This window comes from Somniosus microcephalus, chromosome 1 (assembly GCF_052327205.1).
Source record: "Somniosus microcephalus isolate GS21.2 chromosome 1, FLI_Smic_1.0, whole genome shotgun sequence".
NCBI lineage: Eukaryota > Metazoa > Chordata > Chondrichthyes > Squaliformes > Somniosidae > Somniosus > Somniosus microcephalus.
Genome location: NC_140987.1, coordinates 9,470,457 through 9,494,768, shown reverse-complemented (window position 1 = coordinate 9,494,768; position 24,312 = coordinate 9,470,457). Strand labels below are relative to the sequence as shown.

Sequence of the window (24,312 nt, the reverse complement as noted above, 5' to 3'; positions counted from 1 at the left end):
TACCACATTCACCCCTTGTTTAATGTGAAGTCCGGCGGGGTGAAGGGTACTACAAGTTAAGTCTATCAGGAGGCCTTGTCTGACGTCCTGATCGTCGTGGTGGCGGCGGTGGTGTTGCAGCATCCGACGTCGGGTCTGGTGTCTGGGTGGTTGGCGAAGATTCCTGGGGCTTTGGCATGCCGTCTGCAGGGGTTGGGTTGGGAGGGGTGGTGGGGGATAACAGTGGTAAGGGGGATAACGGTGGTAAGGGGGATAACGGTGGTAATTCAGGGGTACCCGAGGGTGCGAGATCTCGTATGGAGACCGTGTCCTCCCGCCCGTCTGGGTATGTCACCCAGGCATACTGGGGGTTGGCGTGTAGGAGGTGCACCCGCTCGACCAGGGGGTCCGTTTTATGCGTCCTCACGTGCCTCCGCAGTAGGACGGGCCCAGGAGAAGTCAACCATGCCGGTAGCGAGGTACCCGATGTAGACTTCCGGGGGAAAACGAACATTTTCTCATGAGGGGTCGCATTAGTGGCAGTACAAAGCAGTGACCGAATGGAGTGAAGCGCTGCAGGGAGGACCTCCTGCCAGCGGGAGGTCGGAAGGCCCTTAGATTTTAGTGCTAAGAGGACTGCCTTCCAAACCGTCGCGTTCTCCCTTTCCACCTGGCCGTTCCCCCGGGGGTTGTAACTGGTGGTCCTGCTCGTGGCGATACCTCTTGTTAGCAGGTACTGCCGAAGTTCGTCGCTCATGAACGATGAGCCCCTGTCGCTATGTATATAGCTGGGGAACCCGAACAGAGCGAAGATGTCATTCAGACACTTGATGACCGTGGTACTGGTCATGTCTGGGCAAGGGATGGCAAAGGGGAAACGGGAGTACTCATCAACTATGTTGAGGAAGTACACATTGCGGTCAGCGGAGGGGAGGGGCCCTTTAAAATCGACGCTCAGGCGTTCGAAGGGGCGGGTGGCCTTGATCAGGCTTGCTCTGTCCGGCCTATAGAAGTGCGGTTTGCACTCGGCGCAGATTTGGCAGCTCTTGGTCATGGTCCTGACCTCCTCGATGGAGTAGGGCAGGTTACGGGATTTGATAAAATGGAAAAACCTGGTGACCCCCGGGTGGCAGAGGTCATTGTGGAGGGACTGCAGCCTATCACTCTGCGCGTTGGCGCATGTACCACGTGATAGGGCATCTGGGGGCTCATTGAGTTTCCCTGGCCGATACAAGATATCATAATTGTAGGTGGAGAGTTCGATTCTCCACCTCAAGATCTTGTCGTTCTTGATTTTACCCCTCTGCTTATTATTAAACATAAAAGCTACTGAACGCTGGTCAGTGAGCAGGGTAAATCGTTTCCCGGCCAGGTAATGCCTCCAGTGACGCACCGCTTCTACAATAGCCTGGGCCTCCTTTTCGACGGAGGAGTGTCTCGTCTCGGGGCCCTGGAGGGTCCTTGAGAAAAAGGCCACGGGTCTGCCCGCCTGGTTAAGGGTCGCGGCTAGGGCGAAGTCGGAGGCATCGCTCTCCACTTGGAAGGGGATGGACTCATCCACCGCGTGCATTGCGGCCTTCGCGATATCGTTCTTGATAAGAGTGAAGGCTGCACACGCCTCTGGTGTCAGGGGGAAGGAGGTGGCTTTGATGAGGGGCCTGGCTTTGTCTGCATAGAGGGGCACCCACTGGGCGTAGTAGGAGAAAAACCCCAGGCATCTCTTCAGTGCTTTTTGGCAGTGGGGAAGGGGTAGCTCCATTAGGGGGCGCATTCTGTCGGGGTCGGGCCCGATGACTCCGTTCTCCACCACGCAGCCGAGGATGGCCAGGCGCTTGGTGTGAAACATACATTTTTCCTTATTGTACGTTAGGTTCAGCCGTTGGGCCGTACGGAGGAAATTTGCTAGATTAACGTCGTGGTCCTGCTGGTCGTGGCCGCAGATGGTGACGTTATCCAAATAGGGGAAGGTTGCCCGCAGCGCGTTCTGGTCAACCATTCGGTCCATCTCCCTTTGGAAGACCGAAACCCCGTTGGTGACGCCGAAGGGGACCCTAAGGAAGTGGTAGAGGCGGCCGTTTGCCTCGAAGGCAGTATACTGGCGGTCCTCATGGCGGATGGGCAGCTGGTGGTACGCTGACTTAAGGTCGATGGTGGAGAATACTTTGTATTGCGCAATCTGATTGACCATATCAGATATGCGAGGGAGGGGGTACGCGTCCAGCTGGGTGTACCGGTTTATGGTTTGGCTGTAGTCGATTACCATGCGGCGTTTTGCAGTGGTTTTAACGACTACAACCTGGGCTCGCCAGGGGCTAGTGCTACCTTCGATAATGCCCTCCTTCAAGAGCCGCTCCACCTCAGAGCTGATAAAAGCTCTGTCCCCGGCACTGTACCGCCTGCTTTTGGTAGCGATGGGTTTACAGTCGCGGGTGAGGTTAGCGAACAGGGGAGGGGGGGGGACTTTTAATGTGGAAAGGCTGCAGGTGGTTTGCAGCGGGCGATTTAAAAGTTGTTGGTTGCAGACTGTGAGTGGGGGGAGGGGTCCACCGTATGCTAGTGTGACACTCTTAAGGTGGCACTGAAAATCCAACCCTAGCAGGACGGCAGCGCAAAGACGGGGCAGGACTAGCAGTTTAAATTTTTGATATTCAGTGCCCCCTACTGACAGGGTCACCACACAGTAGCCGCTGATGTCCATTGACTGGGACTTGGACGCCATAGAAATGCGATGGTGCGTTGGCAGAATCGTGAGGGAGTGGCTACGTACCGTGTCGGGGTGGACGAAACTCTCTGTGCTCCCGCTGTCGATCAGGCAACTGGTGGCGCGGCCGTTTACCGCGATATCCATCATGGAGCTGGATAGATGGTGAGGGTGGCCTTGATCCAGCGTCACGGAGGCTAGTATGTGGCTTAGTGAGTCACTATAGTCATCCGCCGAGACGGTGGTCGGTTCCGGTGACGAAATGGCGGTTGAGTGCGTTGGATACGATGGCGGCGGATGCCATGCGGCCGGGGGTACACAAAATGGCGGATAAGATGGCTGCTCCCACGGCCCGCACGCTGCGCTGCTGGCTGGCTTCCCCTTGCAGGCGTTAGCGTAATGGCCTTTCTTCCCGCAGCCCGAGCAGGTAGCTGTCTTAGCTGGGCAGTGCGCTCTGGGATGTTTTAACTGGCCACAGAAATAGCATTTTTGGGCCTGGTTACTGGGCATCGAAGCAGTTCTTACCGGAGGCTGCTGTCTCGGTTGGGTCGCTGCAGCGGTTGGTGCCGGGGGCGGCGGTCCCGTGTCCCACGGTTTCGATTGCCATGTCTCGGCGCCGTTACGGGGGTATGCCTCGAGGTTTCGGTGGGCCTCCTCTAACGAGAGCGCAAGGGCAATGGCCGTCTTCAGGTCGGGTTCCTTGCTTTCTAGCAGTCTCTGCCGGGTGTGGTCTGACTGGAGGCCCCTGACGAAGGCATCACAGGCGAGTCCCTGCGCGTGCTCCACAGCCGTTACCGCTTTACAATCGCAGTCTCTGCAGAGTGCCAGTAGCGCCCGTGCAAATGCCCCTACCGATTCTCCCGGTTGCTGCCTGCGGGATCCCAAGAGGTGTCGGGCGTAAATTGTGTTCACTGGGCGCGTATATGCGCATTATCGAGGGGAGCAGCAGCCCCTGGCGTGCCCAGGTCGTAGTCATAAAGACCGGCGATAAAAACCGCCTGGTCATCGACTACAGCCAGACCATAAACAGATATACCCAGCTGGACGCATACCCCCTCCCCCGCATATCTGACATGGTCAATCAGATTGCACAGTATAAAGTATTCTCGACCATCGACCTGAAGTCGGCCTACCACCAACTCCCTATCCACCCTGAGGACCGCCAGTATACCGCCTTCGAGGCGAATGGGCGCCTATACCACTTCCTTAGGGTCCCCTTCGGTGTCACTAATGGGGTCTCGGTCTTCCAAAGGGAGATGGACCAGATGGTTGACCAGAACGAACTGCAGGCTACATTCCCCTACCTAGATAACGTCACTATCTGCTTCGAATCATACCTGAGAGAATCCAGCGTCCCTCAGGCATCCAAACTAAGTGTCCTGCAGGCACAACTGAGCCCGAAAGTATACACTCTCATCGAGGACATGACTACCTACGAGACCGCCATCAACCTGCTGAAACAGAAGTACCGGACCCCGGTAAACTACATGTACGCTAGGCACCTCCTAAGATCACGGCCGCAACAGCCAGGAGAATCAGTAGCCGAATTCTCACAGGCGCTATATGCACTCGCCAGGAACTGTGACTTTAAATCGGTGTCGGCAGCCGAAAATACTGAAGATAATATCCGCGACGCATTCCTGAAAGGCCTACGGTCCGAGTACTCACGGCAAAGACTGCTGGAAGCTAAAGACCTCAGCATGGAAAAAGCTGAAGCCCTCGCTATCTCCCTGGAAGTGGCCCACCAAGATCAGGAAGCATTCACCAGGTACTGCTCGCGACCCTGGGACTCGGGCCCGACCCCTACCACAGCACCCTTCCCAGCGCCGCCCCCGGGACCTACCTCTGCGTCGGCGTCCCGGACCCGACCGGCCCCGCCACCCCCGGCACCGGCCCCGACATCGGGCATCCGCGATCGGGCCGCCGGCTGTTTTTTTTGTGGCCAGGAGAAGCACCCGAGGTCGCGCTGCCCAGCCAAGAACTCCATATGTAAAACCTGCCTGAAGAAAGGCCACTTCTCCAAGGCCTGCAGGAGCGGATCCTCAGAGGCCAGCAGTGCCGCATGCGAACTATGGGGGCGGCCATCTTCGTTTAGGGCAACTGAGGCCAGCATCCCCACACATGAGTCATGGGGGCGGCCATCTTTGTTTAGGGCAACTGAGGCCAGCATCCCCACACATGAGTCATGGGGCGGCCATCTTTGATTAAGGCAACCGACCCCAATAGTGCCTCATGGGGCCCTACCTCGTGGGAGACGCCATTTTACTCACCACGCCCGACCGCCTCGCCCGCAGATGACAACGACTCGCTCAGCTACACACTAGCTTCCGTCACCCTGGACCAAGCCCGCCCGCACCATCTGTCCAAGTCAATGATGGACATCAAAGTGAACGGCCACGCCACGACCTGCCTGTTCGACAGCGGAAGCACGGAGAGCTTCATCCACCCAGACACGGTGAGCCACTACTCCCTCTCTGTCCTACCAACGCGCAGCCGAATCTCGATGGCATCGAGGTCCCACGCCACGGACATCAGCGGCTACTGTGTCGTGACCCTGTCGGTTAAGGGCACGGAGTATAAAAACTTTAAACTCCTCGTCCTCCCCCATCTCTGCGCTGCCATCCTACTAGGGCTGGACTTCCAATCCCACCTCCAAAGCGTAACCCTAGCATACGGTGGACCCCTCCCCCCACTCACAGTCAACAACCAGCAAACGTTAAACCGCCCACCGCGTAACACCTGCAGCCTCTCCACCCTCAAGGTCCCGCCACCCTCTCTGTTTGCTAACCTTTAGTCACCTTCGTAACTCTTCGCCTTTTACTGGAGGAATTGAGAAGTGGTAAACAAGAATTTTGAAAGCATAGTAGAAATTCTACAGGACCACTTAAACCCCACACCGCTGCTGATGGCAGAACGATTTAAGTTCCATGAAAGGAACCAACACAAAGACGAAAGCAATGCTGAGTACCTAACGGAACTGCGCAAGCTATTGAAACACTGCCAGTTTGGAGCGGGACTAGCAGATACGTTAAGGGGCAAGTTTGTGTGTGGGCTACAAAGTGAAGGAACCCAGAAACGGCTTCTGTCAGAAAAGGATCTTACGCTGGACAAAGCTTTCAGTATGGCAGTATCACACGAAGCAGCCGCAAGGGGCGCTGCAGAGATACAACGGAGACCGCAAGAATATGGCACCAATGAAATGTCCTATGGAACAGGGAAGTGCTATCGCTGCGGCAGAACAACACATGACCAGAAAGATTGTTGGTTCAAGGACCAAGTGTGCAGACAGTGTAGGAAAGCAGGACACATAGCAAGAGTCTGCAGGCCTGGGAAGAAAACCAACAGTAAGAAATCTCCACAGGAGAAGTACAAAAAGGTACACCAGGTGATGGACAGTGGTTCAGACGAACAGAAAAGTGACACAGACTCCGGAAGCAAGGAGCTGGGTTGTCTGAAACTACATAAGGTAACCGAAATGGAGGATCACCAGACTATCTGGGTTACACTCAAGATAGACGGAGTCCAAGTGAAAATGGAATTGGACACAGGGTCAGCTCTAACAGTCATAAATCAAAGAGACTACAAGCGGCTATTTTCACACATACCCTTGAAAGCTACAGAGATTGTCTTGAAGACGTATACGGGGCAAAAAGTCTACCCCAAAGGAAAAACAAGGGTGAAAGTGACATATAAAGGCCAGGAAATAACTAAAATGGATATATATGTATTGCCAGATGGAGGACCACCACTGCTAGGTGAATGGATCCGGAAGATACCATTAGATTGGCATTCCATACAGGCACTGAAGGTTGAGGCCAAAAAGGATGACGACGTCACACCTGGACGACTGTCAAAAAATGCTAACTGACGCAAAAGAAGTGTTCCAGGAGGGACTAGGAACACTAAAAGGAATAACAGCAACGATTAAAATAGAGGAAAATGCAAGCCCAAAGTTTCTGAAGGCCAGACCAGTGCCTTATGCGATCAGACCAGCTGTTGAAGCAGAGCTGGAAGGGTTGGAACGTTCAGGAGTACTGTCCAAAGTAGACTGGAGCGAGTGGGCTACTCCCATCGTTCCTGTAATGAAGAGGTCGTTGAGTAATACGCCTGGGGAAACAAAGAAGGTCCGCATCTGTGGGGATTATAAGGTGACAGTGAACCCACTCCTTCACACGGTACAATATCCGCTTCCACGAATTGAGGATATTTTCGCCTCGCTATCTGGAGGTAAACGCTTCACAAAAGTTGATCTAGCCCAGGCGCACTTGCAAATGGAGGTAGAAGAAGCTTCGAAACGATACCTTACGATCAACACTCATAAAGGTCTCTATAAATACAACCGGCTGGTGTTTGGAGTAGCCTCGGCTCCGGCTATCTGGCAAAGGGCGAGGGATCAGGTCCTGCAGGGGATTCCAGGGACCCAGTGTTATTTGGACGACATCTTGGTCACGGGTGAAAATGACGGTGATCACCTCGCCAACTTGGAGAAGGTGCTCACCAGATTAAAGGAGTATGGGCTACGAGCTAATCGCCACAAGTGCGAGTTTTTCCAGAAACAGATCTCGTATTGTGGCCACGTCATCGATGAAGAGGGGTTACATAAGTCCCCTGACAAGATTGAGGCAGTAGTCAAGGCTCCAGCACCGGAAAATGTGTCAAACTGAGGTCGTTCCTCGGGCTGGTAAACTACTACCACAAGTTCTTACCAAATTTGTCTATGGTATTACACACACTGAACACCCTACTGCAAACAGGGGTACCATGGAAGTGGGATGACGAACGTAGACGAGCTTTCCAGAAGTGTAAAGAATTGATCACATCAAAAGAGGTGTTGGCCCATTTCAACCCAGCACTACCAATTCGTTTGGCATGTGATGCATCACCCTATGGTATTGGAGCGGTGCTGTCGCACAAATTCCCAGACGGGTTGGAGAGGCCAGTGGCCTTTGCGTCTCGGTCACTAACCTCAGCCAAGCGCAACTACGCCCAGATTGACAGGGAGGCCCTCAGCCTAGTATGGGGAGTAAAAAAATTCAACCACTATCGGCATGGGCAGAAGTTCAGCTTGCTGACTGACCACCAACCACTTGTCTCCATCTTTAATCCTAAGAAGGGCGTTCCAGTGATGACTGCACAGCGGTTACAAAGATGGTCCCTGTTTGTAGGGGCGAATCAATATGAAATAGAATATAAAGGCACGAAACAGCATGGGAACGCTGATGGGCTATCGTGCCTGCCACTGCCTACTGTGGAGGAAGCACCAGCAGTGGACCCTATCGAGATATTTTATTCGTCAATAATTGAACGATTGCCAGTAACAAACGCGGATATAGAGAAGGAGACCCGCAATGATCCGACGCTGTCGAGGGTATATGAATTGACGGTGAGGGGATGGCCAACACATGGCGACTCACTGTTGCCAGCATTCTCATCCAGAAGAGAACAGCTGTCAGTATGCCAGGGGACAGTGATGTGTGGATCCAGAGTGGTGATTCCACCCGAGTTAAGGGAGAGAGTGCTAAATGACCTACATGAAGGTCATCTGGGGGGACTGAAAATGAAAAGCCTTGCTAGGGCTTATGTGGCCGGGAATCGATCAACAAATCGAAGACCTAACTAAGAGCTGCTTAGGATACCAGAAGGTCCAAAATGCACCACCACATGCCCCTCTACACCCATGGGAGTGGCCCTCCTCTCCATGGCAACGGGTGCATATTGATTTCGCTGGTCCATTCATGGACTCAATGTTCTTAATAGCAGTGGATGCTCACTCGAAATGGCCTGAGGTGATAAAAATATCCTCAACCACTACAGAGAAAACGATTGCAGTCCTACGGACCATATTTGCTAGGAACGGCTTGCCAGAGCAGATTTGCTCTGATAATGGACCACAGTTTGTGTCCGAAGAGTTTCGAAAATTTATGAGAAGGAATGGGGTAAGGCATTACACATCTGCCCCGTATCATCCAGCCACAAATGGATTGGCTGAGAGGTTCGTACAAAGCTTTAAGAAGGCGATAAAGGCCATGTGCGACGATGAAATTCCACTACAGCATAAGAGGGACAATTTCTTATTAGCCTACCGAAACGCGGCACATGCAGTTACCAACCAGACCCCGGCCATGATGTTCTTTAACCGAAGGTTGAGATCTCGTCTGGACTTGCTCAGACCAAATGTGCGAAGGAATGTTGAGGACAAACAATTCCAGCACATCAATGAGAAGCCGACAAAGAGCTTCAATGTAGGGCAACCAGTCTTGGCCCGTGACTATCGAACAGAGAAATGGCAACCCGGAATGATATGTACAAGGCAGGGGCCATTAATGTATACAGTGGATGTCGGGGAGAACATTGTGAGACGCCACGTCGATCAGATCTTAGCGTCACAGGAACGCGTCAACCCCATGTCTCGAGTACCTGGGGATGAACCCGACATACCGGTAGCATTTACTTCAGACCCAGTAGCAGTGGAACCCGATGAACTACCCGATGAAAAGGGGTCAGAATCGCCTCTGCACCAAGAACAAGAACCTTCGGAAAGGCGCTATCCCGAAAGGGTCAGGAAGCCACCCCAAAGACTGAATCTATAAATGGACTTTTGTTGTTTAATGTACATGTTGAAATGTTAATTGTTATTTGAATATTAGGGGTACTACTAATCTAAAAGGGGAGGAATTGTAGTGTATGTGCCTTTAAGTCAGAACTACTTTTACAGCTCCTGTATACTGTAGTACCGGCAGTGACCACACCGGTATATAAGCTTTGCGCATGCCTCTGTACCCCCAGCCTTGAGATTACCCTCCTCCAGTAAAGACCTGTTTATTGTTAATGTACAGCATCGTGTGATTATTTAATAACAGCATATCCTCTGAATCACGGATCCAACACTCCCCATAACCCTCGACTCGCTTATCGTTCAAAAAGTCTGTCTATCTCCACCTTAAATATACTCAATGACCCAGCCTCCACAGCTCTCTGGGACGGAGAATTCCACAGATTTACGACCCTCTGAGAGAAGAAATTCCTCCTCATCTCCGTTTTAAATGGGTGCCCCCTTATGCTGAAATTTGCCCCCGCGTTCTAGATTCCCCCACGAGGGGAAACATCCTCTCAGCATCCACTCTGTCAAGCCCGCTATGTTTCAATAAGATCCCCTCTCATTCTTCTAAAACTGTACGCAGTACTCCAGGTGTGGTCTCACCAGCGCCCCGTACAGTTGTAGCAGGACTTCCCTACTTTTATACTCCAACCCCTTTGCAATAAAGGCCAACATTCCATTTGCCTTCCTAATTACTTGCTGTACCTGCATGCTAACATTTTGTGTTTCATGTACGAGGACCCCCAGATCCCTCTGTATCGCCACGTTCTGTAGTCTCGCGCCATTTAAATAATAATTTGCTTTTATATTTTTCCTACCAAAGTAGTCTATAACCTCACATTTTCACACATTATGCTCCATCTGCCAAATGTTTGCTCACTCACTTAGCCTGTCTATATCCCTTTGCAGACTCTGTGTCCTCTTCACAACTTTTCCTTTATTCTCCGAGGCTGACCTGCTCGATTCCAGGAGGACAATCCAATGGCAATAAAAATCAGGAGCGGAAAATTCGGCTGCTTTGCGCCTCCCATTAGTGCTGTAAGAGGGCACTAACGGGTCGCAAAGCAACTAGCGCCCGGGCACAGTGCCGCCAACGCCTCCCGCGAAATTCAGCGGGAGGTTAGCGGGGGCGGTAACCGTTAGTGCCCCACGCTGCTGCGCCGCCGGCGGTGATGTCATCAGCGTGCGCAGCGCCCCGCTCGCACCCCGGCCACGATCTTCAGTGGCGCCCCCTGACATACCGGCGGACGCTATGTCCGGCGAGGTTAGGGGGGCCCACCTGCGGCCGGCGTGGCGCTAATTAAAGGGGAGGTGCCGGGCGGCCATTTTTGTTGCTGGCCTCCTGCCAGCACCTGCCCCCGTTGCCGTCCCCGGCCTCCTGACTCGCCCCCCCCCCCACGGAGTGCCGGCTGCGCTCCGTGAGACCGGCACTTCTCTTGAGCGCCGGGCTCTTCTGCCGGCACTCCCGATCCCCGGGGGCCCAGCTGGGCCCCGGGTCGCGCTGCACTAGGCCCCCCCCCTTTAAGAAGATGAGGAAGGCCTGCAATACTGCGGCGCGACATGCCGCACGTAGCACCGCGATATTCCCTCGCAGCACCCCAAGAGGGAGGGGGTGTGTTTCCAGTAGCGCCCCGCTTCCCTCTCGGGGTGCTACCAATAAATTTCAGCCGCGGGGGCACCAATTTTTTGGGGGCGCTGAAAGTAGCGCCCCGGCGAAGTTAGCGCCCCAAAGGGGGCGCGACTCAATTTTTCCCCCCAGGAGAGATGTAAAACGGGCTGGTGATCTGTTATCACCCGATTTACACCATCAAACAGAGTCAAAATGATGGCCATTCTCCCTGAGGTGACCCGTACCCCCGAGGAGTCAGCTCCCAGCACTCACTCAGACACTGAAGGTTGCTCGCTTCCCACTGTAAGTCCTCTCCACATCTCACCGTCCCATCACCTCCAGAGATGAAGTAACCCGCGTGACACTCGTACACGGCCTGGCTACCGACGGCATACACCGCTCTCAGATCCTGCAGAAATTAACGCAAGAATCGTCCAACATTAATACGATGCGGTGGATGGGCAGAGCCGGTGGGGGCTGCTCAGGAGTGGCCTGGTGAAAAGCAAGCATCAGAATCAGCAACTTCCTTCAAATATTCACGGAGAGAATGAGAGATACCCTGGTGATCAGCTCAACACCCACTGGGGAGGTCGCTCAGGTGGACCAGGAACACCAGGTTCTATAACCGAGCTCTGCTTCCAGGGGTCACAGAGGGCAAAATGGCCAAGATCCATGGTCCAGCGCTCAAGCTACTGACCCTTGTTGGAATGTGCGTGTGTGGAGGTTGGCTAAGGTAGCAACACGCTGACTGCGAGACCCTCAGCGGGTACAATGCTCGGCCATCGCTCCCCGTCAGGCTCAAAAGAAACATTAGACATTTGGACAAGTTTTGCAGAAAGGCCAGGACATGAGAAAGCAACCCAGAGATTAAATGGGTGGCTAGAGTCCATGATAGGGGAGAGTGTACATGGGCTGTGGGAGGAGATTAAATGTGTGGGTAGAGTCCATGATAGGGGAGAGTGTACATGGGCTGTGGGAGGAGATTAAATGGGTGGGTAGAGTCCGCGATAGGGGAGAGTGTACATGGGATTTGATTACGTACCTGGACAAGTCCATTTGCCAGTTGAGGGGGAGCTGGGCAGCTCCTGACTGGATTAATCTGCCTTTCAAAGCAATGAGGTTCAAGCAGGCTGGAAGAAAGAGAGAAGCAAGAATTAATCCTTCACTGTGCTCTCCCCTAGCATGAACTCTACCCATCCATTTAATCTCCTCCCACAGCCCATGTACACTCTCCCCTATCACGGACTCTACCCACCCATTTAATCTCCTCCCACAGCCCATGAACACTCTCCCCTATCACGGACCCTACCCACACATTTAATCTCCTCCCACAGCCCATGTACACTCTCCCCTATCATGGACTCTACCCACCCATTTAATCTCCTCCCACAGCCCATGTACACTCTCCCCTATCATCGACTCTACCCACCCATTTAATCTCCTCCCACAGCCCATGTACACTCTCCCCTATCATCGACTCTACCCACCCATTTAATCTCCTCCCACAGCCCATGTACACTCTCCCCTATCACGGACTCTACCCACCCATTTAATCTCCTCCCACAGCCCATGTACACTTTCCCCTATCATAGGCTCTACCCACCCATTTAATCTCCTCCCACAGCCCATGTACACTTTCCCCTATCATGGACTCTACCCACCCATTTAATCTCCTCCCACAGCCCATGTACACTCTCCCCTATCACGGACTCTCTCCACCCATTTAATCTCCTCCCACAGCCCATGTACACTCTCCCCTATCACGGACTCTACCCACCCATTTAATCTCCTCCCACAGCCCATGTACACTCTCCCCTATCACGGACTCTACCCACCCATTTAATCTCCCCCCACAGCCCATGTACACTCTCCCCTATCATGGACTCCACCCGCCCATTTAATCTCCTCCCACAGCCCATGGACACTCTCCCCTATCACGGACTCTACCCACCCATTTAATCTCCTCCCAGAGCCCATGTACACTCTCCCCTATCACGGACTCTCTCCACCCATTTAATCTCCTCCCACAGCCCATGTACACTCTCCCCTATCACGGACTCTACCCACCCATTTAATCTCCTCCCACAGTCCATGTACACTCTCTCCTATCACGGACTCTACCCACCCATTTAATCTCCTCCCACAGTCCATGTACACTCTCCCCTATCACGGACTCTCTCCACCCATTTAATCTCCTCCCACAGCCCATGGACACTCTCCCCTATCACGGACTCTACCCACCCATTTAATCTCCTCCCACAGCCCATGTACACTCGACCCAGCTCTTCTTCAAAATAGTGCTGTGGGATCTTTTACATCCACCTGAGTGGGGTGATGGGCCCTCGGTTTAATGTCTCACCCAAAAGACGGCAACTCCGACAGTGCAGCACTCCCTCAGTACTGCACTGGGAGTGTCGGCCTGGAGTGGAACTATAAACCCATGAGCTTCTGCCTCAGAGGCGAGAGTGCTACCCACTGAGCCACGACCAGCTTCAAGGCTGATTGCTGTTTTCCAGAGACACAGTGTATCCAGCTCGTTCCCCATAGTAACGCCCGAACCGCAGTCCCCTGGGGCACATTGGCTGAGCTGGGAATCACGTCCCGTCCGTTCTACCTCACTTGGTCCAGAGTGCGAGACAGCAAGGATTAGAAGGTTGCAGAAATCAAAATACAGGGCTCTGTGTAAATAATGAGCATCACTTGTTCTTCTCCGGAGGGGCAGGGCGAGGCTACCACTTGGCGGGACTCCTGAATGAGGGACCCAGGCCCAGAGCTGAGCCCCTCACTATCTGCTGCAGCGATCCTAAGAGTGCTTCTTGAATAACTGGCTAGCGTTGTGAGGCAGGGTACGGTATGTCACTGGACTAGTAATCCAGAGGCCTGGACTAATGATCCAGAGACATGAGGTCACAATCCCACCACGGCAGCTGGGGAATTTAAATTCAATTAAATAAATCTGGAATAAAAAGCTAGTGTATGTAATAGTGACCATATAACTATTGGATTGTCATGAAAACTAATGTCCTTTAGGGAAGGAAACCTGCCAATATGTGACTCCAGACCCACAGCAATGTGGTTGACTGTTAACGATCCTCTGAGATGGCCCAGCAAGACACTCAGTTGTATCAGGGGTCCCCACCACCTTCTCAAGGACAATTATGGATGGGCAATAAAAGCTGGCCTTGCCAGCGACGCCCACGTCCAATGAATAAATCTGAAAGCCTCTGTCCCACACGCAAGGGACGAGCTGAAGCTCACACGGGAGCTTACCGTAAATACTCCATTTCTCCATCTTCACACTTTTCTGAATGTGAACTATCTCCGATGCAGTTCCTCCCTCCTCTGCTTGGAGTAGGATTGTCACATCTTCGCGATCGGCTTCTTCTGTCATTTCCACAACCGCCCCACGCCGTCCAACAACTCCAGCTCCCATCAATACCACTTCCTGCAACAGATACACTCATTCATACATGAGAAAGGACCCATTGAATCTCCTCCCACAGCCCATGTACACTCTCTCCTATCACAGACTCTACCCACCCATTTAATCTCCTCCCACACCCCACGTACACTCTCCCCTATCACAGATCTACCCACCCATTTAATCTCCTCCCACAGCCCATGTACACTCTCCCCTATCATGGACTCTACCCACCCATTTAATCTCCTCCCACAGCCCATGTACACTCTCCCCTATCATGGACTCTACCCACCCATTTAATCTCCTCCCACAGCCCATGTACACTCTCCCCTATCATGGACCCTACCCACACATTTAATCTCCTCCCACAGCCCATGTAAACTCTCCCCTATCACAGACTCTACCCACCCATTCAATCTCCTCCCACAGCCCATGGACACTCTCCCCTATCACAGATTCTACCCACCCATTCAATCTCCTCCCACAGCCCATGTACACTCTCCACTATCACGGATTCTACCCACCCATTTAATCTCCTCCCACAGTCCATGTACACTCTCCCCTATCACAGACTCTACCCACCCATTCAATCTACTCCCACAGCCCATGTGCACTCTCCCCTATCATGGACTCTACACACCCATTTAATCTCCTCCCACAGCCCATGTACACTCTCCCCTATCACAGACTCTACCCACCCATTTAATCTCCTCCCACAGCCGAAGTACACGTTCCCCTATCATGGACTCTACCCACCCATTTAATCTCCTCCCACAGCCCATGTACACTTTCCCCTATCACGGACTCTACCCACCCATTTAATCTCCTCCCACAGCCCATGTACACTCTCCCCTATCACGGACTCTACCCACCCATTCAATTTCCTCCCACAGCCCAAGTACACTCTCCCCTATCATGGACTCTACCCACCCATTTAATCTCCTCCCACAGCCCATGTACACTCTCCCCTGTCATGGACTCTACCCACCCATTCAATCTCCTCCCACAGCCCATGTACACTCTCCCCTATCATGGCCTCTACCCACCCATTTAATCTCCTCCCACAGCCCATGTACACTCTCCCCTATCACAGACTCTACCCACCCATTTAATCTCCTCCCACAGCCCATGTACACTCTCCCCTATCATAGACTCTACCCACCCATTTAATCTCCTCCCACAGCCCAAGTACACTCTCCCCTATCATGGACTCTACCCACCCATTCAATCTCAACCCCCAGCCCATGTACACTCTCCCCTATCATGAACTCTACCCACCCATTTAATCTCCTCCCACACCCCATATTCACTCTCCCCTATCATGGACTCTACCCACACATTTAATCTCCTCCCACAACCCATGTACACTCTCCCCTGTCATGAACTCTACCCACCCATTTAATCTCCTCCCACAGCCCATGTACACGCTCCCCTAACACGGACTCTACCCACCCATTTAATCTCCACCCACAGCCCATGTACACTCTCCCCTATCACAGACTCTTCCCACACATTTAATCTCCTCCCACAGCCCATGTACACTCTCCCCCATCACAGACTCTACCCACCCATTTAATCTCCTCCCACAGCCCATGTACGCACTCCCCTATCATGGACTCTACCCACCCATTTAATCTCCTCCCACAGCCCATGTACACTCTCCCCTATCATGGACTCTACCCATCCATTTAATCTCCTCCCACAGCCCATGTACACTCTCCCCTATCATGGACTCTAACCACCCATTTAATCTCCTCCCACAGCCCATGTACACTCTCCCCTATCATGGACTCTACCCATCCATTTAATCTCCTCCCACAGCCCTTGTACACTCTCCCCTATCATGGACTCTACCCATCCTTTTAATCTCCTCCCACAGCCCATGTACACTCTCCCCTATCATGGACTCTACCCACCCATTTAATCTCCTCCCACAGCCCTTGTACACTCTCCCCTATCATCGACTGTACCCACCCATTTAATCTCCTCCCACAGCCCATGTACACTCTCCCCTATCATGGACTCTACCCACCCATTTAATCTCCTCCCACAGCCCATGTACAGTCTCCCCTATCATGGACTCTAACCACCCATTTAATCTCCTCCCACAGCCCTTGTACACTCTCCCCTATCATCGACTCTACCCACCCATTTAATCTCCTCCCACAGCCCATGTACACTCTCCCCTATCATGGACTCTAACCACCCATTTAATCTCCTCCCACAGCCCATGTACACTCTCCCCTATCATGGACTCTACCCACCCATTTAATCTCCTCCCACAGCCCTTGTACACTCTCCCCTATCATGGACTCTACCCACCCATTTAATCTCCTCCCACAGCCCTTGTACACTCTCCCCTATCATCGACTCTACCCACCCATTTAATCTCTTCCCACAGCCCATGTACACTCTCCCCCATCACAGACTCTACCCACCCATTTAATCTCCTCCCACAGCCCATGTACACTCTCCCCTATCATGGACTCTACCCACCCATTTAATCTCCTCCCACAGCCCATGTACGCACTCCCCTATCATGGACTCTACCCACCCATTTAATCTCCTCCCACAGCCCATGTACACTCTCCCCTATCATGGATTCTACCCACCCATTCAATCTCCTCCCACAGCCCATGTACGCACTCCCCTATCATGGACTCTACCCACCCATTTAATCTCCTCCCACAGCCCATGTACACTCTCCCCTATCATGGACTCTACCCACCCATTTAATCTCCTCCCACAGCCCATGTACGCACTCCCCTATCATGGACTCTACCCACCCATTTAATCTCCTCCCACAGCCCATGTACACTCTCCCCTATCATGGACTCTACCCACCCATTTAATCTCCTCCCACAGCCCATGTACACTCTCCCCTATCATGGACTCTACCCACCCATTTAATCTCCTCCCACAGCCCATGTACACTCTCCCCTATCATGGACTCTACCCACCCACTGAATCTGCTCCCACAGCCCATGTACACTCTCCCCTGTCATAGACTCTACCCACCCATTTAATCTCCTCCCACAGCCCATGTACGCACTCCCCTATCATGGACTCTACCCACACATTTAATCTCCTCCCACAGCCCATGTACACTCTCCCCTATCATGGACTCTACCCACCCATTTAATCTCCTCCCACAGCCCATGTACGCACTCCCCTATCACGGACTCTACCCACCCATTTAATCTCCTCCCACAGCCCATGTACACTCTCCCCTATCACAGACTCTACCCACCCATTTAATCTCCTCCCACAGCCCATGTACACTCTCCCCTATCACAGACTCTACCCATCCATTTAATCTCCTCCCACAGCCCATGTACACTCTCCCCTATCATAGACTCTAACCACCCATTCAATCTCCTCCCACAGCCCAAGTACACTCTACGAAAGCAAAATACTGCGGATGCCGGAAATCTGAAATAAAAACAGAAAATGCTGGAAGTACCCAGCAGGTCAGGCAGCATCCGTGGAGAGAGAAACAGAATTAAAGTTTCAGGTCGACGACCCTTCGTCAGAACTGGAAGAAGTTAGAGATGTAACAGGATTTAAACAAGTGCAGGGACAGGGAAAGGCGGGAGGGGAGGAAAGAATGAAAGGGAAGGTCTGTGATAGGGTGGAAGGCCGGACAGATTAAATGACAAAAGGGATGATGGTGCGAGGCGAGAGGTGGTAATGGGACAAGTAAAGAAACAAAAGATGGCTCTAGAAGATGACGTTTCTGCCATTCCCAGTTACACCTCCTCTAGACTCATCTTTTGTTTCTTTCCTTGTTCTATTCCCATCTCCCTTTGGTTTGTACAGTCATACCTTTTGACATTTAATCCCTGCTGATTAAAATTAGAGTTTGGCCATTCAGGGATTAAATCAGGAAGCACTTTTCCACAGAAAGGGTGGTGGAAATCTGAAACATTCTCCCCCAAAAGGTGGCGGATACTGGAGGTCAATTGGAGCTTTCAAGGCTTGAGATCGATAGACTTTTGTTGGGTAAGGCTATCAGGGACCTAGAACCAAGGTGGGTAGATGGAGTTGGGGTACAGAGCACCCATGATGTAACTGAATGGCGCAACAGGACCGAGGGGCTGAATGGCCTCCTCCTGTTCCCATGTTCCCAGGTGCTTTTTGAACCGAGTGATCAGACTGCCGACAGGTGTGAGTTCTGAGAAATTGTTAACACTCAGCATTGCACCGGTGCTGTTCCTGACCTGCGGGTGCCCCTGGCTGATTGAAGTGGAAGGAGAGGTTGCAGAAACAATGTACAAGGACAATACCAGAAATGCGAGGTTATACCTGTCAGGCAAGGATGAACAGGCTGGGACATGAATCGTGTCATTCATGTGAAAATTACTTATGAAATGATACTGGGCGGCCTGCTGGTGGCACTGTCCAGGGAGAGTATAAATACTCGGGCATGGGCCCAGCTTGCTCAGGACATTCTTTAACAGGAACTAGTGAAGGACACAACTAGACCTCCTGTGATGAAATATTCCATTCATCACTCATTGGTATTCTCTGCCTGTGACTGTGGTTGGTTTCAGTTTCATTTCCCTTACCTCAGTTCCGTTTCCTCACCATTGTATTGTACTGTGTGTAGGGCTCCGCCCATACCTGGCCCCTATGTAAGCTGGCCCAGCCTGCATCACATCCAGTACGGCAGACCTCTGGATGGAAGATACCTCTCCTCTGTGTGTTACCTTCTAAGTCAATAGAAGCCTTGTTTTGTTTCGCGAACATCGAGTCTCGGATTTATTGAGGCACATCAATTTTATTGACTTAATTTTCAACACAATGGATCAACTCTTGAAACCCGAACGTTTGGATTTGGACCAGCATGCTTCGGACGCATCGGCATGCTTCGGACACTGGTTTATGTGTATGGAATTCTTCCTGGACAATTCCGCAGCCGTCAAAGACGCTACGGACGCTGCGAGTATGAAACTCGGAATTCTGCGGAATTGGGTAAGCCACCGGGTTTACCCCCTCATCCAAGACGCTGACACGTACCCGGCCGCCTGCGACATCTTAAAGGCGCATTACCAGCAGCCTACGAATGAGGTGTATGCTAGGCATCTGCTCGCTACTCGCGCACAGCGACCCGGGGAATCGGTGGAGGAGTTCCTAGGCACCCTGAAAACGCTTGGCAAAGACTGCAAGTGCCAAGATGTAAAAGCCGCAGTGTACACTGACGAGCTTGTTCGCAATGCCTTTATCACAGGCCTCAGCTCCACTTACATCCGGCAGAGACTGCTGGAAAAAACGGGATTGGACCTGAAACAGGCTGCGGACACAGCGCGATCCCTGGATGTGGCCCAGAGAAACTCGGATGCCTACTCTTCAGCCCGCACCGTCCACGCCGCCACGTGTGCACCAAGGGCGCCGCCATCTTGGAAGGCATCTTCCCCGCCCGGCAGCCCGACACCGTCGGGGCCCCGCTCTCCCCCCAGAAGCCCTACGACAGCCACGACGCGTCGGGGACCCAACTGCTACTTCTGCGGGCAGCCGAAGCACACCAGAAACCTGTGCCCGGCGAAAGGCACCACCTGCTTTAAGTGCGGTAAGAAGGGGCACTTCGGGAAGGTGTGCAGAGGGAATCCCGCCGGAAAACCCGCCACCGCCGCGTGTGCGCCGTGGGAGCGGCCATCTTGGACGCCATCTTGCCCGACCTCGTGGGGTCCACCATCTTGTGAGCAGACAGCGTGGACGCCATCTTGTCTCGATCAGGGCCCTACAGTGGCATCGGTCACAGTGGACCAGACCAGGCCGCACCCGCTATCCAAATCAATGGTGGACATCGAGGTAAACGGGTGCGGGGTTAAATGTTTAATTGACAGTGGAAGCACGGAGAGTTTTATCCACCCTGAACTGGCACAACAGCTCTCCCTAAAGGTGTTCCCTACTCGGGGTACCATCTCTATGGCTGATAAAACCCAGACATCGACCATTATGGGTTACTGCACGGTACAATTGTCTGTTAACGGAACTGTATACGATAATTTTAAAGTACTAATCATGAAGAATCTATGTGCGAGTGTGATCTTGGGCCTGGATTTCCAGTGCTACCACCAAAGCATCACGCTCAATTACGGTGGGTCCCAGCCGCCCCTCACAGTGTGCAGTCTGGCTACCCTGAAGGTAAAGCCGCCTTCGCTATTCGCGAACCTTACCCCTAACTGCCGGCCAATAGCGACCAAAAGCAGGAGGTACAGCTGGGAGGACAGGCGGTTTATCACGACCGAGGTAGACAGGCTCCTGAAAGAGCGCATTATTGAATGCAGCAACAGCCCGTGGCGCGCCCAAGTGGTAGTGGTAAGGGGTAGCGAGAAGAAATGGATGGTGATCGACTATAGCCAAACGATCAACAGGTACACCCAACTAGACGCCTACCCGCTACCCCGCATATCAGAAATGGTGAACCAAATCGCCCAATGCCGGGTGTTCTCCACCATCGACCTCAAGTCAGCGTACCACCAGCTCCCTATCAGACCAGAGGACCGCCCGTACACCGCCTTCGAGGCGAACGGACGCCTCTACCAATTCCTCAGAGTCCCCTTTGGGGTGACGAATGGGGTCTCGGTCTTCCAGAGGGAGATGGACCGCATGGTCGATGACCACCACTTGCAGGCAACCTTCCCCTACCTCGACAACGTCACCATCTGCGGTCACAACCAGCAGGATCACGACTCGAACCTCGAGAGGTTCCTGAAAACCGCACAAAAACTCAACCTCACCTACAACGAGGACAAGTGCGTTTACAACACCACGCGCCTCTGCATACTAGGCAGCGTGGTGGAGAATGGGGAAATCGGACCAGACCCCGACCGATTGCGCCCCCTACGGGAGCTGCCCCTGCCCAACACTCCCAAAGCCCTGAAAAGGTGCCTGGGGTTATTTTCTTATTATTCCCAATGGGTCCCCAACTACTCCGACAAAGCCCGCCCCCTCTTGAAAGCATCCTCTTTTCCGCTCCCTGCTGAGGCCTACGCCGCCTTCAAAAGCATTAAGCGGGATATTGAGCGGGCCACGCTACAGGCAGTGGATGAGAACACTCCCTTTCAAGTGGAAAGTGATGCGTCTGACTTTGCCTTGGCGGCCACCCTCAACCAGGCGGGGCGGCCCGTAGCTTTCTTCTCGAGGACCCTCCAAGGGCCCGAGATCAGACACTCCTCCGTGGAAAAAGAGGCCCAAGCCATCGTGGAGGCAGTGCGCCACTGGCGCCACTACCTAGCCGGCAAACGCTTCACCCTACTTACCGACCAGCGGTCGGTAGCGTTTATGTTCAATAATAAACAGAGGGGGAAGATTAAAAATGATAAGATTCTTAGGTGGCGGATCGAGCTCTCCACCTTCGATTATGACATCATTTACCGGCCAGGGGCCCTTAACAAATCCCCCGACGCCCTCTCACGAGGGATGTGTGCCAGCGCCACCGGGGATCGGCTACATACCCTCCACAACGACCTCTGCCACCCAGGGGTCACGCGGCTGTTCCACTCCATAAAGTCCCGCAACTTACCCTACTCGATTGAGGAAGTTCGGTCTCTGACCAGGAACTGCCGCACTTGCGCTGAGTGCAAGCCTCGGTTCTACCGCCCAGATAGAGCCCACTTAATCAAAGCTACACGGCCCTTTGAGCGGCTCAGCTTAGATTTCAAGGGCCCCCTCCCGTCCGTCGACCGCAATGTTTACTTCCTGAACATTGTGGACGAATACTCCCGTTTCCCATTCGCCCTCCCCTGCCCAGACATGACCAGCGCCACGGTCATTAAATGCCTCAACAGCCTGTTCTGCCTGTTCGGTATGCCGAGCTACATCCATACGGATAGGGGGGCGTCCTTCATGAGTGAAGAGCTACGCCAGTACATGCTGTCCAGGGGCATCGCCACAAGCCGTACCACCAGCTACAACCCCCGGGGTAACGGTCAAGTGGAGCGAGAGAACGGGACAGTATGGAAAGCAGTCACTCTAGCTCTAAGGACCAAGGGCCTCCCTATCTCCCGCTGGCAGGAAGTCCTCCCAGATGTGCTCCATTCGATACGGTCGCTATTGTGTACTGCCACTAATGCCACGCCTCATGAGCGAATGTTTGTCTTTCCCCGGAAATCCACCTCAGGCATATCCATGCCATCATGGCTCTCCACCCCGGGTCCGGTATTCGTGCGAAGGCATGTGAGGGGCCACAAGACGGACCCTCTCGTGGAGTCAGTGCACCTACTCCACGCCAACCCCCAATACGCGTATGTCCGGCACGCTGACGGAAGGGAGGACACCGTGTCCATAAAAGACGTCGCCCCAGCCGGTAACGACAACAACCACGACAACAGCAGCAACAACGATCACAGCAACTCTTACCCACCCACTACTCTTTCATCACCCCCGGAAGAACATCGACCAACGGCACCCCCACCAACTACCCCTTCAACAACCCTGGCGGCACCCCCGGCAGAGACCCAGGAGGCCACCGGGGACACCCAGCCGACACCCGCGGCACCACAACAGCCACGTCGGTCGCAGAGGACTATCAAACCCCCAAACAGACTAAATCTATAGAAGGGGTGAATGTGATGAAATATTCCATTCATCACTCATTGGTATTCTCTGCCTGTGACTGTGGTTGGTTTCAGTTTCATTTCCCTTACCTCAGTTCCGTTTCCTCACCATTGTATTGTACTGTGTGTAGGGCTCCGCCCATACCTGGCCCCTATGTAAGCTGGCCCAGCCTGCATCACATCCAGTACGGCAGACCTCTGGATGGAAGATACCTCTCCTCTGTGTGTTACCTTCTAAGTCAATAAAAGCCTTGTTTTGTTTCGCTAACATCGAGTCTCGGATTTATTGAGGCACATCACCTCCATGTTGTAAAACAGTTGATTAAAGCCTTGTTTAATACTTAGGCCAGGTGCCTAGTAGTTTTCTCACGTCAGGCTGGGTCTCAGGCTGAGGGGTGACCTAATAGAGGTCTTTAAAATTATGAAAGGTTTTGATAGAGTGGATACAGAGAGAATGTTTCCACTTGTGGGGAAGAGCAGAACTAGAGGCCGTCAATATAAGATAGTCACCAAGAAATCCAATAGGGAATTCAGGAGAAGCTTCTTTACCCAGAGAGTGGTGAGAATGTGGAACTCGCTCCCACAGGGAGTGGTTGAAGTGAATAGTATCGATGCATTTAAGGGGAGGCTGGACAAGCACATGAGGGAGAAGGGAATCGAGGGTTACACTGATAGAGTTAGATGAGGAAAGACGGGAGGAGGCTCGAGTGGAGCATAAATGCCGGCATGGACTGGTTGGGCCGAATGGCCTGTTTCTGGGCTGTATATCCCATGTTATCCTATGAGTTCCACTGGCCACACTGACATCCCTCTGCCCCGTTATATAGAGAGAGTTTAACAATGTGTTACCGCTGTCTGGCTCCTCAGCGAGGACTCCTCTCTCACAGGCTATTCCAAACGTGTAGGGCTGACACAAACACTGGCACGCTGTGCCAACCACCACCACCTTGCCGTTATTTTGGCAGGGCCGACATCTGCAGGGGTGAAGCTCGTCGATGTACTGCTCGATGGCCCGTCGCAGGTAGTGCTTCTTGACCCCGGCGCAGGGCACGTCCTTCACCAGCTCGTGGAGAGGCGCCAGCTGTACAAGGTAACCCAACACATCAGGAACTCAAGAGACCGAGCGGCTCGCGCGCAGTCTCCCACGGTAACCCAACACTGATCCCAATGGGACGGGGGAGAGAAAAGAAAGACTTGCATTTCTATAGCGCCTTTCACCATCACCGGACATCCCAATGAAGTACTTATTGAAGTGGAGTCACTGTTGTAATGTAGGAGACACGGCAGCCAATTTGCGGACAGCAAGCTCCCACAAACTGCAATGTGATAATGACCGGATCATCTGTGTTTAGTCATGTTGATTGAGGGATAAATATTGGCCCCAGGACTTCGGGGAGAACTCCCCCTGCTCTTCTTCGAAATAGTGGCCATGGGATCTTTTAC

At 53.0% G+C, this 24,312-nt stretch overlaps 1 protein-coding gene across 1 annotated transcript in view; it reads right to left on the bottom strand.

Annotated features, from left to right (window-relative positions):
• LOC147123917 (complement component C7-like) overlaps positions 1 to 24,312 on the bottom strand; it is a 97,200-nt gene that overhangs the window by 5,984 nt on the left and 66,904 nt on the right. The window contains exons 9-12 of the mRNA XM_086002614.1: positions 23,719 to 23,950; positions 14,158 to 14,332; positions 11,930 to 12,017; positions 11,161 to 11,296 (exon numbers count right to left, since the gene is read on the bottom strand). Of these exons, the coding sequence (XP_085858740.1) occupies positions 11,161 to 11,296; positions 11,930 to 12,017; positions 14,158 to 14,332; positions 23,719 to 23,950 (631 nt within the window). The remainder of the gene's footprint in view (positions 1 to 11,160; positions 11,297 to 11,929; positions 12,018 to 14,157; positions 14,333 to 23,718; positions 23,951 to 24,312) is intronic.